Raw genomic sequence first — 17,450 nt, 5'->3', positions numbered from 1 at the left:
TCAAACACGTGTCTGAACCATCCCTGTTTATTTTTTTTAATTGTAAACACATTTTTAGGGTTCCCCCCACCCAAGATTATACAAGATACATTTCAGCTTTTTGCTGTAAATGGGTCTCTTTTACACAAAGACACAAGAGCGAGGTTCTCACAAACTAATTTTTTTTTTAATTTAAAAGACATACAGCTCCTTGAAAACAAACCAAGATGCTCCGTTTAAACTATTAGCTCACTTAAGGGCCACAGAGACCTTCTAACAGAAACACAGAAAGTCATAAAGCCCTTTTCAATAGGTTTTTTATTATTATTTACAGCTACCAAATTTTATATTGAATGTTTGTCCCCTCACCATTCTCTAATTTTATCCTATTAGATTTCTTACAAATAGTCTTTTTCTTAATCAGGGTTCTATAACTTTTTGTGTGGACCAGATGGTCAATATAATGCAGTAAGCAGCATCTTCCAGTTTGGTCATTTTCTTTAAAACACAGTCAGGGTCTCCAGTGAATTGCACAGCATCTATCAAGGTCACTCCTTGCGCTAAATGTTCTTGAGTTAAGCACAGACATTGCATAGCATCACCTACGGCAATAACATTGTTTAATAAGCTTCCCAAACACAGCTCAGCACACAAGCCCCGAGCTTGTAGTTTATATCCATTAAATCCAAGTCACACAGTCATGGTGCCGCTGGCCTGGCGCATCTATGACACAGCCCTCACAATCTTCAAAAAGGTTTCCCTAGGACAGTGATTAAGGACAGCATAAACAGCAATAAGCAATAGTCCACATGACTTTTTTTACACTCACGACGTGGCACTGGCTCAGTTAGTTCCAAGCCAAGCCTCCTCCTAAACTCCTCATAGTCGTCATCCTCGGAGTCCTCTTCAACAATTTGTATCGGCGTTGAGCAAAAAGAAGGCGGACCCGGTTCATCTTTGCTGTTTGATGCAACATTGTTCAGGGCCTCCGGGCCTCTAGAAAGGCATCGTCAAGCTGTTGAGAGATTTTCAGAAAAGAAACAAGTGTAAGTTCCCACTGCTTGTTTTTAGATTTACACAACCCTGGTTCCTAACCCCATTACACACACACACACATGCTCTAATGTTACTTCTAAATTGTTCATTTAACTGAGCGACGTCTTTTCTGTTCACCTTGGCCACCGGTGACTCCCCCGAGCTGCATTCGCCTTCCTCCTACAGGGGGGTGGATGATGAGAGGCTGGCACGCTCATTGGGGTGTCTCATGAGCAGTTGGGTTTTGGGGTTGGGTTCCGGCTTATCCATCAACGGCTGGGCCAAAGGGCTCCCCTCAGCCACTCCCTCCTCGTCCTCGGAACTGTCATTGATGTAGTGCTTTTCCTGTGGATGGTTGAAAGCCCTCAGGGCTAAAACAAAGTCTGAAGTTTTCACGGGGATAGTGAAGGAGTCCATGTTTCCTCTCAGCATTTCCACAATTTCTAAAACATGCGTTCTTGGTAAGACATGGCCTCTTCTGCCCAGAGCTGGGACTTATGGGGTGATGGTGCTGCACTCTGATTGGGATCACATGACCCTCTTCTGGGAGGTTCATCCTGCCCCAGAACCTGCCCTATTTTGGTCAAATATGTTCTTGGGGCTGTCCTCCGTGGCCAAAACCCATCCCAATTGGTAGAGGCCATTGGGGGGAGTTCTTAGACGGGTCACACAAACCACTTCCGGATGGGTCACCCCGCCCCAGAACTTCTCTGATATGTCAAATATCCTCTCCGGGGTGGTCCCCAGCAGCCAAAACACCTCCTGATTGATAGAGGGTGGTGGGAGTCATTGTTAGAGGAGTCACATGACCCACTTCCGTCTGGGTCAACCTGCCCCGGAACTCCCCCGATTTGTCAAATCACCTCTTGGGGAGGTCCTATCGGAGCAAAACCCATCCTGATTGGTAGAGGGCAGTGGGAGGAGTTCTTAGAGGGGGTCACATGACACACCTTGCTTCCGGTCATGTGTCTGACTTGACCCTGGAAGTAATACCCCCAGGGGCAGGACTTTCGGTGACAGGTGGGCAGGGCTTAAGGGGTAAAGGGGCGGGGTTAATGTTTGATTGAGGGTGGGGCCCTTATATTAGTTTGGTGCAATTTCCTGTTTTGTCATTACTGTTTGTTTAAGTACTGGGAGGGCAGTGGGAGGGGGAATGGCAGGATTGGGGCAGGGAGTTTGGTAAAAATAAAGAGATGGAAGGAAGGGGAAGAGGCACAGCATCACCTCCCCCCGCCAACCTAGTCACAGTCAAGTGTTTTTCTAGAATCACAACAGAGCAGAGCCTCAAGGAGGGATTCAAAGGAGGATCAGATGTTGGTTGCACAGATTTTCTCAGGGAGTTTTCTCCATACAGAAAGAGCAACATGGGAGAAAATGCAAAGATAAAGAGTTAAAGACATTTCCCTTAATCCAAGTATTTGTAACAGTTCTCTTGAGGAAGAGCAGGAGGTAGGTGTGGTGCCAGCCAGTCATTATTTTGTGCTATTCCCTTGCTTTGTGCTGGTTCCTTGAATTGTCTGTGTCCCATGAATCAAGTACACTTGTTTCTAAGGAGCCCTCCTCCTGCTGACAGCACTGATGGGCATGGTGTGTGCGCTGGACATCCTGCTACTGCAAGAGAGGGTCATGGCCTACTCAGGAAGCCGTAAGCTCTGCCTCTACCACTAAGAATCATAGTCTAAACAGGAAACTCCAAGGCCGGGGTGAAAGTAACATTAAGCACTTACCAGTACAAGGGCCCGGCTTTGGGCCCCTGGAAGGGACAGAGCCTTGGGCAGAAGGGGCTGGGGGTCAGCAGCCGGGGGGGAGAGGGGCAATGATGTTAGCAGTATGGCAGCGCTTTAAGGTCAGCTGCGTATGGGCTGGTACCTGCATCCACTTTTTACCGATACATCATACCAGCCCACTTTCACCCTTGCCCCAAGGTCTATTAGTAGAAGAATTGTCAATATTTCAGATTCTGCTGAGTAATTCTTCTTCAATAAAGCTGATCTGAATGACACAACCTGGTTCTAGTGAGTTGTCCTTGTCTACAATTGTGCATGTCCTATACTGGGAATTGGTCTTGTAATGATCACCTTTGGCACAAGGGATTTCTTTCCTAGTTTATAAAATAACCTGCCTCTAATGTCTCCCATTTCATGCTTAATATGATATAGAATCTATTGGGATGAGAAACAGCACGGATACAGTTTGTACAGAACTTTTCATTCCGGCTCCGGAGATTGGGGGTTACCCGATCATCTGAGGATGTAGTAAACCTGACGTCAGGAGGGGGCTCATCACTCATATATGGTGATGTTTGTTGCTTTTGAGTTTTATTGGATGTTTTAGCTGCATAAAGTCACAGATAAAACCACTGATAATAACTAAAAAGGCAGATGGGGTTTCTATTGGTTCTTTCCCGCAGCTGATGCCAGCATCTGAATCTATATATTTCCCTTCCACTGCTTTGTTGTTACTTGTCAGACACAGAGGAGCCCTGGCAGGTGCTAAGGTGCAGCCAGTTCAGTGAGAGGAGGGGACAGCAAGTCAGGCTGGCAATGAAGGGACATCTCTCCACTCCGGTGCTGTGGCTTCTTCTCCTTACAATTCGGGACATAGCAGGTAAGTCTCCTCTGTGTTTCACCAGGGGAGCTGGGTTAACTGGAACTAGGGTGGTAACTTTTACAGTCAGCTTTTTATCATCCATGCCTGGCTAGGAGGTTGTGACTTTTCCTTTCAGGATTGGACCTTACCAATGTTACTGAGGCTTTTGTTACCTTGAGATTGGACTGTTCAAATGACCCTAATGTGGGGCTGCACCTTAGAACCTTTCAGAGAATGAAGGTGGTGCAAATAGCAGTGACTCACTGAGCAGCGCATCTTGCGGGAAGCATGTTACAGCTGTACTGCAGGGTCTGCACTGGCTGCTCAAATCTGGGTGGAGGTTAAGGTGTCGGTTAGGATTTATAAAGTCCTTAATGGCCTGGGACCGGCCTCCCTGTGGGATCACGTCTCTCCTCGTGCCGTACTGCCACAGCACGGTTAGCAGGGACACCTGAGCTGGTTCCCCCTTTTTATAAAGGAGAGGGGTGGCTGTCAGGGTGTTCTCTGTGAGGCCTCCAGGACTCTGAAACTTGTTGTCCTGTTTGGGCCAAAATAGGCCAAATTTGGTGACCTTCTGGGCACACTGCAAAAGACACTTGGTTGGGGGTGGGTTTGGGGGTGGGAAGGACCCAGACCGTGCGTCACATAATGAGAAATGGGTGGGAAGGAGTTTCTGTAGGTGTCTGGCTGGCTGAGTTCGTGTTGAAATGGTCACTTCATGCTGCAGGGATTTGAGTGTGTTATCAATGTTGTTTGGGTGCCAACAGTCTTGGCTGGGCATTGCTTTAGTATTTTAAATCCCAATAAATACATCGATAATTTGGGATCCAACAGAAATGTCTGTTTGGTCCAGAATCCAACAGCTCCAAGGGCCAGGTCTTGGCTTCTCACTCCCCCATTCACTCACTGAAACCAGTAGAAGTTTTGCAATTTTGATGTGATCAGGATTTACCCAAATAAACCCAGAGCTGATTCCTCCCAGGGAAGGGGTGTGTGCATGTGTTGGGGTGCAGTGTGCAATGCCCTGTGCCCATGGGGGTACCAGAAGTTCTGCCAGGAGGAAGATTTATCCTGCAGGAGCCCTGCCTCCCTCCCCCAGGGTTTCTGCTGCAGCAGAGAAGCTCTGAATCCTAGCTGGAGCCTAGAGAAGCCCAATCAGCACAAGCTGCATGGCAGAGGTGCTGTAATGGTGCCTCTCATGGCCACATTGGTTCCATTCCCTCAAGGCTGCCCCTGCCCAGTTTCAAAGCTGCTCTCATTTCTCCAGCACAAAGGGTGTTGCAGGCTCCTTGCCATGCAGTGTCCCAGCTCCAGGCAGACTTAACAGAAATGGGAGGGAGACCATGGGGTACATCAGCATGTGCTGGTACATCTTAGGGAGTGAATCTGGCCCAAAGATTCCAAAACTGATTAAAAATAGGATAAAAATCGAATGTGGGTCCCAAATATGATTCAAATAATACAGTGATTGGAACCAGTTAGGCAGGTGTTAGCAGCACAAGAATGATCCATGTGTCTGGCAGGGCAGTGAACTCCATAGCAGTAGCTGTTTCATGGGAACCTGATGTGCTGCTGCGTTAGCCTGAGAAACTGACACTGAAGTTGATAATCAGAAATGTCAGTCTAAATCGGGGTAGGCAACCTTTCAGAAGTGGTGTGCCAAGTTCACTGTAATTTAAGGTTTCACGTGCCAGTAATACATTTTAATGTTTTTAGAAGGTCTCTCTCTATAAATCTATATTATATAAATAAACTATTGTTGTATGTAAAGTAAATAAGGTTTTGAAAATATTTAAGAAGCTTCATTTAAAATAAAATTAAAATGCAGATCTCATCAGTTTAGTGTGATCCTTGCCCTCACTTTTCCTTGCTGAGTTTTCCAATGTGGGCTACAGCAGGGCGTGACTGAAGATCGCTGGGTTGAGGCCAGAAGCAGAGCCCTGGGCTGGCTGCCGGTACCCCAGGCTGGCAGTAGGTTGAGTGGGGCCGGCGACCGGAACCCGACCAGCAGCAGGATGAGCCGCTCAACCCACCTCTGGCTCCGCTTAGTCCGCTGCTGGTCTGGGGTTCCAGCAGGGGTGAAAGTAACTTAAATTTCTTACAGGTACTGTCATATTGCAACCCCCCTCGGGGGGAGGAGCTCAGGGCCTGGGGATGTGTGGGTGTGGGGGGGAGCACTCAGGCAAGAGGATGGGGTGTGGGGGGCTCAGGGCAGGGGGTGGGGATGTGGATGATGCAGGAGTCAGGGCTGGGAGCATGGGGGGGTGCAGGAGTCAGGGCTGGGTGGCATGAGGGGCTCAGGGCAGGGGGCTGGGGTGTGTGTGTAGGGGGGAAGTCCTGGGGGGGCGGGGGCTTGGGGCTGGCCTGGGACAGTCCTGGTTGCAGCTGGGTTACCTGGATGGGTCCCTGCCCCACGCAGTTCCTGTTCCTGCCAAGGGAGCTGTGGGCCAGCTGTGTGGGGGGCACTGCATCTTCAGGCAAATGGGGGGCGGCGGCAGAAGACCCCCTGGCCTGCCGCTCCCTTCCCCTTCCCCCCCCCCCCAGGGCCCACAGCTGTGCATGCCGCAGAGACGGCATGTGCCTGCAGTGCCCTGGTATCCAGGCACAGTGGCGAGAGAGGGGCAGTAGGACCGGCTGGGACGCGGACACCTCCACGCATCTCCCGCCAGCCCCTTTCACTTGCCTGACTGTCTGCTGCTTAGTCCGGTGCACGGGGCCGCCAGTGCCAGCCTGCAGGAGAGTTCCGGCAGCCAGCAGGACCCCAGCTGGGAGCGCGCCACGCGCCATTCCTCCAGCCGCAGCAGAGCGCTCCAGCATCGGACAGCTCCGAGCCTGCACGCTCCGCCTTACTTTCACTTCTAGGTTCCAGCTGCTGCCCCTTGCCAGCTGGGGTCCCGGCGGCCAGGACCCCAGCTGGCAAGGGGCTGGCAGCCCGAAACCCAGAGCAGCGGCAGGCTGAGCGGGGCCGGAGGCAGGGATCCCAGAGTGGCAGCGGGCTGAGTGGCTCAGCCCGCTGCCGGTTTGGAGTTCCGTGCACCGGCTCCTGCCAGCCGGGATTCCAGCCGCTGGCCCCGCTCAGCCTGCTCAGCCCGCTGCCAGTCCAGGGTTCCATCCATCCAAGCCAGCAGCGGGCTGAGCGGGACCTCGGCATGCCATTAAAAATCAGCACGCGTGCCACATTTGGCACGCGTGCCATAGGTTGCTGACCCCTGGTCTAAATTATTGTCGTAGAGAAAAACCTGCCCTAATGTATATTTCACAGACCGCTCAGTAACTGTGCAGTGATTAGGGGGCTGGAACCCAGAAACTCCTGAGCAAACCAAAATGTCTAGCAGGTTACTTGGAGTTTATATTTCAGATTTCCAAGAAGTTCAAATATAATGCTGGGGTTAGAGCCCATGACACAGCTGTGCATGACCAAAAAGCAAAGAATTCTATGGTGGCTTCCGGTGATCAGACTGACATTGCAGGGGATGGACAATTATTATCACACGAGGGATAAATTACTGCACGATTGTGGGATGGTGTCATATAGCGATGCCAAGCACATGTTCAGATCAGTGCATTTTTGTTGGATTTATAAGTAAATGTTTTTCATCCCCTGAATATTTCTTATTTTCTATGGGAAATTTGACTGCTTCACATGATGTAGACACGGTGACATGGGGGAGCATAAAATACTCTACAGTTATTTGTGGGATGGCGTCATATAGTGATGCCAAGCCCATGCTCAGCTCAATGTATTTTTGTTGGCTTGATAAGGAAATGAGCATCATCCCCTAGATAGTTTTTATTTTCTATTGGAAATTTGTGTTTGCTTCACATGACACAGACACAGTGACTCAGGGGTGTTTACAATATAGGGAATATCACCCCATGTAGCTACTTTTCCCTTTCCCTCAGAGCCCCAATTCTCCTCCCTGAGCCCTGAGTACAGGCCAGGTCAGTCTTTGCCAGAAGACCGTGTTTCATAATTATTGATCTATTTACATTGTGCGGGAAAACAAATTTGTAAAATGATGTGGGGTCCAGGCAAACAAATGAGAAAATATCAGGGGTGGGTCAAAGATGCAGGTTTCACTCCCAGACCCAGATCTGAACTTCCCCAACATTCAGAGTGCTGGGTGGGGTCATTATTCCAGATTGTGCCACAGAAGTGGAGCCAACATATGATAGGTGCAGTATGTAAATGTGATTGTTGTCCTGAAAGGTGCTGATGGCTGCCATCGGGGAATGATCCTAAGATAATCACAGACCTCATGAAAGCCAATGGCAGGGTGAGAACTCTCTTTTAGGCTCAACAGACGGAGCAATCAAAATCCTTTATGGAGTAAAAACATTTGCAGACAGTGGGGGCTACTGCCAAAGGCACTGGGCACGTGGTCAAGGCAGAGCTAAGCCGGGGTTTCCACTGTTGCCAATGCAGGGGCCAGGATACTGGCGTCAGACTGTGTCTGTTGGAGGGAGACGTCAGTAGAAGGAGTTGTGACCAGGATCTTGGAAGCAGAAAAGAAACAAAGCCAGTTGGAGCTCGCTGGAGGGGCAGGCTGGGGATTTCTGAGCAAGGAAACTGCCGGCTGTTCTTAGTTTCTACTGTGTGGAGGGAAACAGAACTGTGTGTGCACTTGGCTAGAGCAGTGTTACAACCTTGGGTCCTGCCATGAATGGTCATCACTGAATTAACTCCATTGAAAAAAAGCCCCTATTTTTCTTAGTGCAGACCATGCCCCATGGCTTGCCTGTGGGACTGCACTGAAGTGAGCCGTAACTGAATAAATTACCCTGTGGATTGCACCAAAGTGGCGTTTTATATTTGCTTGGCATTCAAGGAGCAGGATGATCTGACCACATACTGGTGTGAACTGCACTGTTCTCTGAGCTCCATGGAGGCTTCATAAACATGGTGTCTCTGGCTCAGCCATCCACTGTTGCAGCCATCCTGTTCCAGGGGTCACAGTGGAACTCTGCATGTAGCTGTAACTCATGGGCATTGTAATGATGCCCATACTTGCTCCCAGTCTCAGGGACAGCCCTGGCTCTTCACACCCTGTCCTGCGCACCAGTTCTCCCAGCCAATATCCCAGGACTGTGTGGCAGGCAGTGGCCCCTCCTCACATTCCCTGTTAACTGCCTCCCTCCCAGCAGCCAACTTTACCTCTCCACAACCCCCAGAAATGCAAACAGCTGTAGAGACAACTGGGGGCCGGGGGTGGAACTCAGAGCTACTGGGAGAAAAGTAGCTTTCAGGGAGTGGGGGCAGAGTCTGCTCCTCACCTGGGGAAGAAGCAGCCTGTACATGCAGGGCAGAGAGGCCAGGTAGAAATTGGAGAAAAGGAGGGGGAAACACCCAGGGGAGGAGGGTGGGAGGAGACCAGTGGAAGAGGGAAATGTGTGGGTCATGTGGGGAGACGAAACTCCTGTGGGGAGCACAAGGCTGTAATGCCAAGCGCCACAGAACAAAAATTACAAATAACATCAGTCTGTCTATGGACTGTAGAACCCCCCTCTACTCTTCTACCAGAGTGGGGGTGAGAATCACAGGCTGAAAAGTCACCGTTTAATGCACCCAAATTGCACGGCTCCCCCTGGCCGCTCAGCTGGAGACTGCGCTTACCCTCCCCTCACTCCTGAGATGGGGAACTGCCGTCCATTGCCCAGCGCTGCCTTCGCTCTCCCTCCTGGTTCAGTTCCCCTGACAGACAAAAGTCTGGCTGTGAACTAGCTTGACAACCACTGAGCTAATCAATGCAGCATTGTTCACACTCACACAGAAATTTTGTTATTGTTGAGGGGTGAGTTACAGACAGAGACACTGGAGACCTTCACACTGACCTGACATTAATCATTCACAGAAATTATGTCACCGTAACACGACGGGTTTGGTTTAGCCTTTTGCAAACAGCAACACTTCCCTGCCTTCTTCCACTCCACCCCACCCTGCAACTTCTCCACCTGAGACTGGGAAGCACTGCCCCCGTTCTAAAATCCCCTTCATCTTCCTCCCCATTTCTCCTTCCCTGCTGCCCCCTCCCAATAGTTCCTCCTGTCCACTGGCACCAGACCCCCGCACTCCATCCCCACTCCATCCTCCCCAACACTCCCTCGTGTGCCCTGCTCCAGGCTACCTCCCCTTCTCTGCTCCACACCCCTCCCCTCCTCACCCTCTTGCTGCCCTGCTTCAGGCCCCCTTACTCCTTCCCCCACAAGTTCATCTTTCCCCACCCTCCTCCTTCCCCACTTATAAGATCCCCCTTCTCCCCATGTCTCCTTCTGCCCCCTCTACTCTTTCCCCCTTCCCTTCTCTCTCTCCTGCCTGATTCCTCACTTCTTACTCCTGTCCCCCACTCCAGACTCCCTCCTCTCTCCATGCAGACCCCCTTCTCTAAACCCCCTTCTCCTCCCCTCCCTGCTGCCCCCTTCTCAATAACCCCCTCCAGCCCCATGCTCCCTGCTCCCACATCCAGACCACCCTGTGCTCCATCTCCACTCCTCCCTCCTGCCCCAGTTTCAGATCCCTGTCCCCTCCCCTCCCTTCTGACTCTCTCTCCTGCCTCCCTGTTAACCCCCACTGCAGACACCTCCTCTCCCCACTTCTCCTTCCTGCTCCCGCTTTCTGACCTCCTTGCCACTCCCACTCCAGACCCACCTCCTTGCTCCTGCCCCTTCCTACCCCCCTTTCCAGACCCTCCTCCCCTCTGTCCCTCCTGCCCCCTGATATAGATTCTCTCCCTTCCCCACTCTCTTTCCTCCCCTTGCTCCAGAATCCCTTCCCTACCCCGTCCTCCGGCCGACTCATCATCTTTACCCCATTCCCTTGCAACCCTTGAATCTGCCTCCTGTCCCCCCAGTGCCCTGCTCCCCTCACTCTCCCATCCTCCTTTCTCAGGATCTCTGCTTCCCATCATGGACCCTGGGTCCTCTCCAGCCCCCTCAGCCACACAGAGACAGTCGTGTTCCCTGCGGACTTTAGTGGGAGGTGGCAGCCAGCTTTACTCCAGGTGGCCACATGCCCACATGTCGACAGACTATAGGGAAATGGCGGCATCTCTCTGGCTTCAGCCCCACTGACAGTGACAGGAGATGGCACCATTTGGACTAAGGGAAACTCCGTGAATTGGCGCCTTTTATCATCTTATTGTGGGACAGGTAAAAACACCCCAAATCACCAGAGTGGGGATAAAATGGCGAGAGCTGCAGCACTGACAGCCCCGAGTGTGAGGCCCTGAGACGGGATCAGTTGGTGCCATGAGGCAGCTCTGGGCATGTCTCATTCTCCTGGCTCTGGGTGCAGATCCCCTGCTGCTGGGCGTGGATGCTGCTGTGATAATGCTGGGGAGGGGGCTCCCTGCTCGCTCTGACCCTGCTCTGTGTCTCTCTTTGCAGGTGCTGACGAGCTGAGGCTGGTGAATGGAGGCAGCCCCTGTGCCGGGAGAGTGGAGGTTAAACACCAGGATCAGTGGGGGACGGTGTGTGATACCAACTGGGACATGGAAGATGCTGAGGTGGTTTGTAAGCAGCTGGGATGTGGAGCTGCTGTCAGTGCCCCTGGCCTGGCTCATTTTGGACCAGGATATGGACCAATTTGGCTGGATAACGTTGCCTGTCATGGTATTGAGTCTGCTCTCTGGCACTGTGGGAACATGGAATGGAAATTGCAGAACTGTTTTCATGACTGGGATGCTGGAGTGACCTGTTCAGGTAAGAATCAGCCACCTCTGTCCTGAAAGGCAAATCCCCTGAGTCAAAAGAGCTTGAACTCAGAGGGCATCGTGTGCCTGTGACCCTAATGAGAAATGAACAAAAAACAGACAAGTCCTGTAATGATTGTTATTACTGAGCTGTAATTATTACTGTTCATGTCACTGGCCATTAAGGATCCCCCTGTCCAGGGCTGGCTTTAGGAAGTGAGGGGCCCGATTCGAACAATTTCGACGGGGTCCCGACAGGGATGACTAAAAAAAAAAAAAAAACATGTTAAAAAAAACACGTGGGGCTTGTACTCACCGGGCCGCGCTCCTAGTCTTTGGCGGCGGGTCCTTCACTCACTCCGGGTCTTCGGCAGCACTGAATGACCCGCCGCCAAAGTGCCGCCAAAGACCTGGAGCGCCGCCGGGTGAGTAAAAATTAAAAAGGTGCCTCTAGCCAGGGAAGGGATTCTCTGCCACTTGCTCCCCACTCTGGGCGACCCTGCCATTGGGCGCGGGGCCCTCTTAAGCGCGGGGACCGATTCGGGGGAATTGGTGGAATTGGCCTAAAGCCGGCCCTGCCCCTGTCTGACTGTGAAGAGTTTTCATTATCTCATCTCCAGTTGTTTCAATGCCACGTCTTTCCTTTCCCTTTCCCTCAGAATGGATCTAAAAATGCCGATAGGAAGGAAAATGGAAAAGGAAAATGTCACTTAGGCTCCACAGTCACTGAGGCACTTTTGAAAATGTTACACTCATGCCAAAATCCAGACCCAGACACCCAACCACAGAGGTACAGAGGGTGGAGCATTTATGTAGCCCCTTTGCCATCCTCATAGGGTGACCAAGGAATGGGCAGATTCTCCCAGCTTGGCCACAATTAGATTTAGCCGAGAGCACTCCCCACCTCTGTTCTGCTATTTCTCAGATTTTGGACCAACCAGTAATAGAAAATTTAAAAATCTTGCATGCACTGTAGATCTAATGTAGCATAGAGAGGTCCGCCTTAAAATATACTTCAACCCTACACAGCACAGGAATATCATATTGTGGAGGCATTTGTTGTGACTAAATAGTTAACATTGCAGCGACAGATCCATTATAAGTTTTATTTTTAACTTGTCTCTTCTTAACATTTAGTAGGAATAATATCTTCCTCTGACATAGCACAAGGAAGAGAGAATATTTTCCCATAGTTCCAAAAGTTTTACCAGCTCCCCTGGCGATGGGAGCTCAGGGCAGTGTTTAATCTCAACCCTTTCCTGGATTTTGAGTGTTTCAAAATCAATATGCTCTTCACATATCGGGAAGGGGTTGTATGCAATTTCTTAGTATTTTTTAAAGATAAAAAAGCTGGGGTGGGCGGGAACTTTACAAAAAATTATTGCCAGGACTTTTAAACTCTTCAGAAAACAGATTGAACTTTGACAACGTAAATTCCCTAACCTGGTAATAACAACTGAAATTCCTTGTGCTGCACACCTTGCAAGTGCACAGCAGGGAGTCCCTCTCCTCTGAACCTCACCAGGAGGAGGGAGCTGCACACAAACAAAGGGGTATCCGAGCAAAAGTCCCTTCTGTGCACCTTTCTGTAAAACTGTGACTGCATCTCAGCTGGAGCTGCACATTTTCAGTGGGAATAAAGTTTGGGTTTGTAACAGCTTGAAGGGCCGGGAGGCCTAGTGGTTGGTGCCCCTGACCTCCAGCTCCACTGTCCCTTTTGTTTGGGGCATGGACACTCTAGTCCCATTCGCTAGTGGCTTCCATACTCTCGTGGATCTTGGGTGGCACCGTGCTGCAATCCCAGGCTCCTTCAGGTGGAGCAGGTGCAAGTTTGGTGAGACTGAACCCCACAATGTCTCTGGGCTTCAGTCACCCAGTTACCTCAGTTGCTGAAGGCTCCTAGGTCTCCTTCACAGTCCCCCTTGGCTGGGGAGACAGTGCTTAGTCCCTGGTGGCTGCCTCGGCTGGCAGGCTAGTGACCCTTCCCATCAAGTAGGGAGGTGGGTAGCTCCTGTCTCTTCGCTAGTCAGCCCTCAACTGAGCCAGGCTCTCTCCTATTCTCCCCCCACGCCTGGCATTGGCTGCAGGTATAGCGGGGTGGGGCTAGCTGGGCCCAAAGCCTCCCTTTAACCCCTGCCATGCTGGCAGAGTAGTTCCACAGGCCTATACTGAAGGTTGGAGAGGAGGATGAGTCTTTCCATGGCCCTTATAGTTATGTCCATTCTTGTCACTAATCCCCGTCTTCCCTGGATAGAGGTGCAGGGCCAGCTCATAGGGCCAAACCCAGGGTTCCTTACTCAGGCAGTCAGCTATTGACTGTAATGTGAATTTGCTTTGTACCGACTGAGTAGAAGCAGCATAAAGGACTCAGGATTGGTCCCATTCAGAATTATTCCAGAAATAACCAGTCAGCTATCTACAAACTGTCCTGTGCACTAGATATCACTGAGAACAGACACATTCGGGAGCTGTGATGTTTCTGCACTAAGCAATTTTTGAGAGATGCTGTCCTGACAGAATACTAGAAAACTTTCCAAAAAGTGACAGTCACCTTCTTATATGCAGTGTTGTGGTAGCCGTGTTAGTCCCAGGATATGAGAGAGACAGGGTGAGTGAGGTAATATCTTTCATTGGATCCATTTCTATTGGAGAGAGACAAACTTTTGATCTTACAGAGAAAAGCTGTGTGTAAGCTCAGAAGCTTGTCTCTCTCACCCACAGGAATTGGTCCAATAAAAAATATTACCTCAGTCACCTTGTCTCTCTCAACCCCTTTTCATCCAGCTTTCACTTTTCGTTTCTGGTTGGATTAATACCAGACTTCACGAAAACATTCTCCTCCGCCAAGGTCCCTGCCTCAGTCAGTGCACAGGCTGGAAGATGCCCAGGGAATGAATCAGGGATGCACAGTGAAAGAAGCTGTTGTCTGTAGGCCCACAGCCTCATTGGTTGCAGCAGCAGCATTGTCATCATTGGTGATCCCTCCATTTGAGAATGATCTCTACTACAGATTTACATATGAGTCCTGAGATGACTCAGGAGTCCAGTCCTGGAATCATAGATCTGCCCGCAGTAGGTACAGACGTTGCCCGATAGGTCAGCTGCCTGCTGGGAGAAAGTTCTTATTGTTTCCTTCCTTCTCTCTCTCGTTTCAACTTTGAGGGCAAGGCACTTCTCCTTGAAGCAGATCACTGCCTAGTGGAGAATGAAGCATCATTGAGATCGGTTGATTGCTTGCTCCTCCCAGCTTGTGATGACCACATGAGTTTTCTTGAGATATGCTTTCTGTGTGTCTTTGTAAGGTTTCCTCTGACTACCATGGGATTGCTGACCATGGGTGAGCTGAGAGTAGAGGGCTTGTTTTGGGAGGTGACAGTCTGGCATCCGCACACAATGTCCAGCCCAGCGGAGTTGGTGAGTGAGGATCATTGCTTCAATGCTGGTGACATTAGCTTCAATGAGGATGCTGGTGTTAGTGCAGCGATCTTCCCACTTGATGCAAAGGATTTTCCAGAGGCATCATTGGTAGTCTCTCTCCAGACTCTTGAGGTGCTGTCGATAGGTCACCCCGGTTTCACAGCTATAAAGGAGTGTAGGAATAACAATTGTCTCATAAACCTGGATCTTGGTTTCCTGCCATAGGTCACGGTCTGTGAAAACGCACCAGAGCAGTTTCCCAAAGGAAGCACTTGCGCAATGGATCCTATGCTGGATCTAACTGTCAGTTTTTGCATTTTGAGAAAGTTGGCTACCGAGGTTACGGAAGTCCTCAACTCTCTCCAAAGTCTGTCCCTCAATGGTGATTTGTGCTGGCTCATGTGTGTGATCTTGAATGAGAGTCATAGGCTTTGGTAAACTTGTGCAAAAAAATCCAGTGTGGACTGAAGGTGATTCTCAGTGTGCGTGATGATGACACAGTCATCAGCGTACTGAAGGTCAGTAATGGACGCCCTGAGGACTTTAGACTTCGAGCGGAAATGTCAAAGATTAATAAGCCGCCGATCCATTCTGTATTGAATGTCAACTCCAGTGGGGAGGAGGTCTTTAACAAGGACAATAACACATCCTTGCTTAACCCCAGTTTTGATGACGAAAGGATCCATCTCCAGGCCATTACAGAGAACAGTGGCAGTCATCTCATCATGAAGAAGCCTTAGGCCCTTAATAAATTTTGGAGGGCAGCCAAATCTGGCCAGCACCTTCCACAGGGCTTTGCGACTGACAGAGTCGAGGGCCTTTGTCAAATCGATGAAGGCCATGTACAGGTCCTGATTTTTCTCCTGAGACTTTTCCTGGATTTAGTGGGCAACAAAGATCATATCGTGTTTCCTGCGGGATGGTCTGAAATAGCACTGAGATTCCGGCAATATTTCCTCAGCAAGGGGAAGTAATCCGTTTAAGAGGATACGGTCAAGAATTTTCCCTGCTGTAGATAGCAAGGCAATGCCATGATAATTCCCACCCTCCGACTTATCTCCTTTTTTAAAGATGGTAACAATGTTGGCATTTCTCAAGTTTTCTGGAATCTTCTCATTATACCAAATTTGAAGAAAAATGAAGCTCATGACAGCATAGCTCTGAGGATTATTGGAGCACACAAGCCCTTTCACCGCAATAAGGTGACAGTCCCTGAAGAGGGGTTGCAACAGTGGGAAGGTGTGTAGCCAAAAAAATTATGCTGAAATTGTGCTCCTTGGTGATATGGGCCGGCGAGGCATCAGGCACTAGAACTGAGATGAGGGAGACTGTCTCCACCTATTGGGCCCAGGCAGTGTTGGGAGGACGCTATCTGAATTGAATGCAGACCAGGATGAGAGGGGAAAGTAGATGAGGATAAGGATGCAGGGGGAATATTCTGAGCTTAGAGGCTGGTGGATGGAGAGAAACAGGGACTGGGAGTGAAAGCAGGAGATGGGGACTGGCTGGTCAAGGAGACTGTGATTGGGAGGAGGGGGGAAGAGACTAGGATTAGCTAGGCAGGGTGATTAGGACAGGGAGTGGGTGGGGAGAGACTGTGACTTGCTGAGCAAGGAGATTGGGAGCTGGGGAGACTGGGACTGACTGGGACAGGAGTCTGGGAGTGGGAACAGGTGGGGAGGAACTGGAGGTGAGTGAGGAAAAACAGATCAGATCAGGAACTATGGTGTTGGGGGAGTCTAAGTCTAACTGAGCGACAAGATTGGTATAAGCAGCCAGGGTGAGGTGGGGGAGACTGAGAGCAGATCTACATGAACATTCAGTTTCTTGGAAGCTGGGGTGTAAATCTACCTTGCACTGTCCTGCCAAGTACCCAGTGTCTATGTGGATGATGTGGCTGCGCACTGAGGCCTTGTCTACACTACTGCTTAAGCTGATGTAAGTTACATCGCTCAGGGTGTTAAATCACACCCACCCCCCGAGCAATGTAACTTCCATCGACTTAAAGCAGTGTCTACATCGCACTATGTCAGTGAGAGACGCTCTCCCACCAGCATAGCTTCTGCCTCTCGATGAGGTAGACTACTTATGTTGACAGGAGAGCACTCTCCCATCTACGTAATGCATCCTCACCGGACGCGCTAAATCGGTGCCGCTGCATCAATACAATGGCACTGATTTAGTGCGGTAGCGAAGAGAAGCCCTAGCAGTTCCCTTGTGTGATTTGATTTATGCCATTTCCAAGCATAAGGGAAATGTTAGTGCGCAGCAGCAGGCTCCACACAGACACTCAGTGTGCAGCAGGCTAGTGTGAGGTAAATTTACACCCCAGTTTGCCACAAACTAAGTGTGCGTAGAGAGGAATCCTGAGACTGGATAAGGCATCCAGGGTGGGAAACTGGGGCTTGGGGCAGACAGGACAACTCAAGACAAGAGTAAGTGTAAGAAACAGATCAGCTTAGGACCCCAGGGGGAGGGGCAGCACAGAGAACAGGGGGGAAACTGGGACTTGGCTGGGGAAGCCAGAGGTGAAGTCTAGCACTGGCTTGGCAAGGAGACTGGGACTGGGGATGAGAAGCTTGAGGAGTGGAGACGGGAACTGGGTAGACAAGGAGAATAGGACTGGGACACAGAGCAAGGGATGGAGAAGAGACGGGACTGGGACAGGGACAGTTGGAGAGAAGGGGTTAGGCTTGGGGCAACAGGGGAAGAAGGGTCTGTGACCACTAGAATTCACCTCTC

At 50.4% G+C, this 17,450-nt stretch overlaps 1 protein-coding gene across 1 annotated transcript in view; it reads left to right on the top strand.

The window, feature by feature from the left end:
* Positions 1-3,526: 3,526 nt before the first annotated feature.
* The window catches only part of LOC128832083 (deleted in malignant brain tumors 1 protein-like), a 166,998-nt gene continuing 153,074 nt past the window's right edge, over positions 3,527-17,450 (top strand). Inside the window, 2 exon segments of the mRNA XM_054019173.1 lie at positions 3,527-3,621; positions 10,987-11,301. Of these exon segments, the coding sequence (XP_053875148.1) occupies positions 3,558-3,621; positions 10,987-11,301 (379 nt within the window). The 5' untranslated portion in view covers positions 3,527-3,557.

Source organism: Malaclemys terrapin, chromosome 1, assembly GCF_027887155.1.
Source record: "Malaclemys terrapin pileata isolate rMalTer1 chromosome 1, rMalTer1.hap1, whole genome shotgun sequence".
Taxonomy (NCBI): domain Eukaryota; kingdom Metazoa; phylum Chordata; order Testudines; family Emydidae; genus Malaclemys; species Malaclemys terrapin.
Note: the sequence above shows the minus strand (reverse complement) of the source record. Positions and strands in the feature narration are given on the sequence as shown.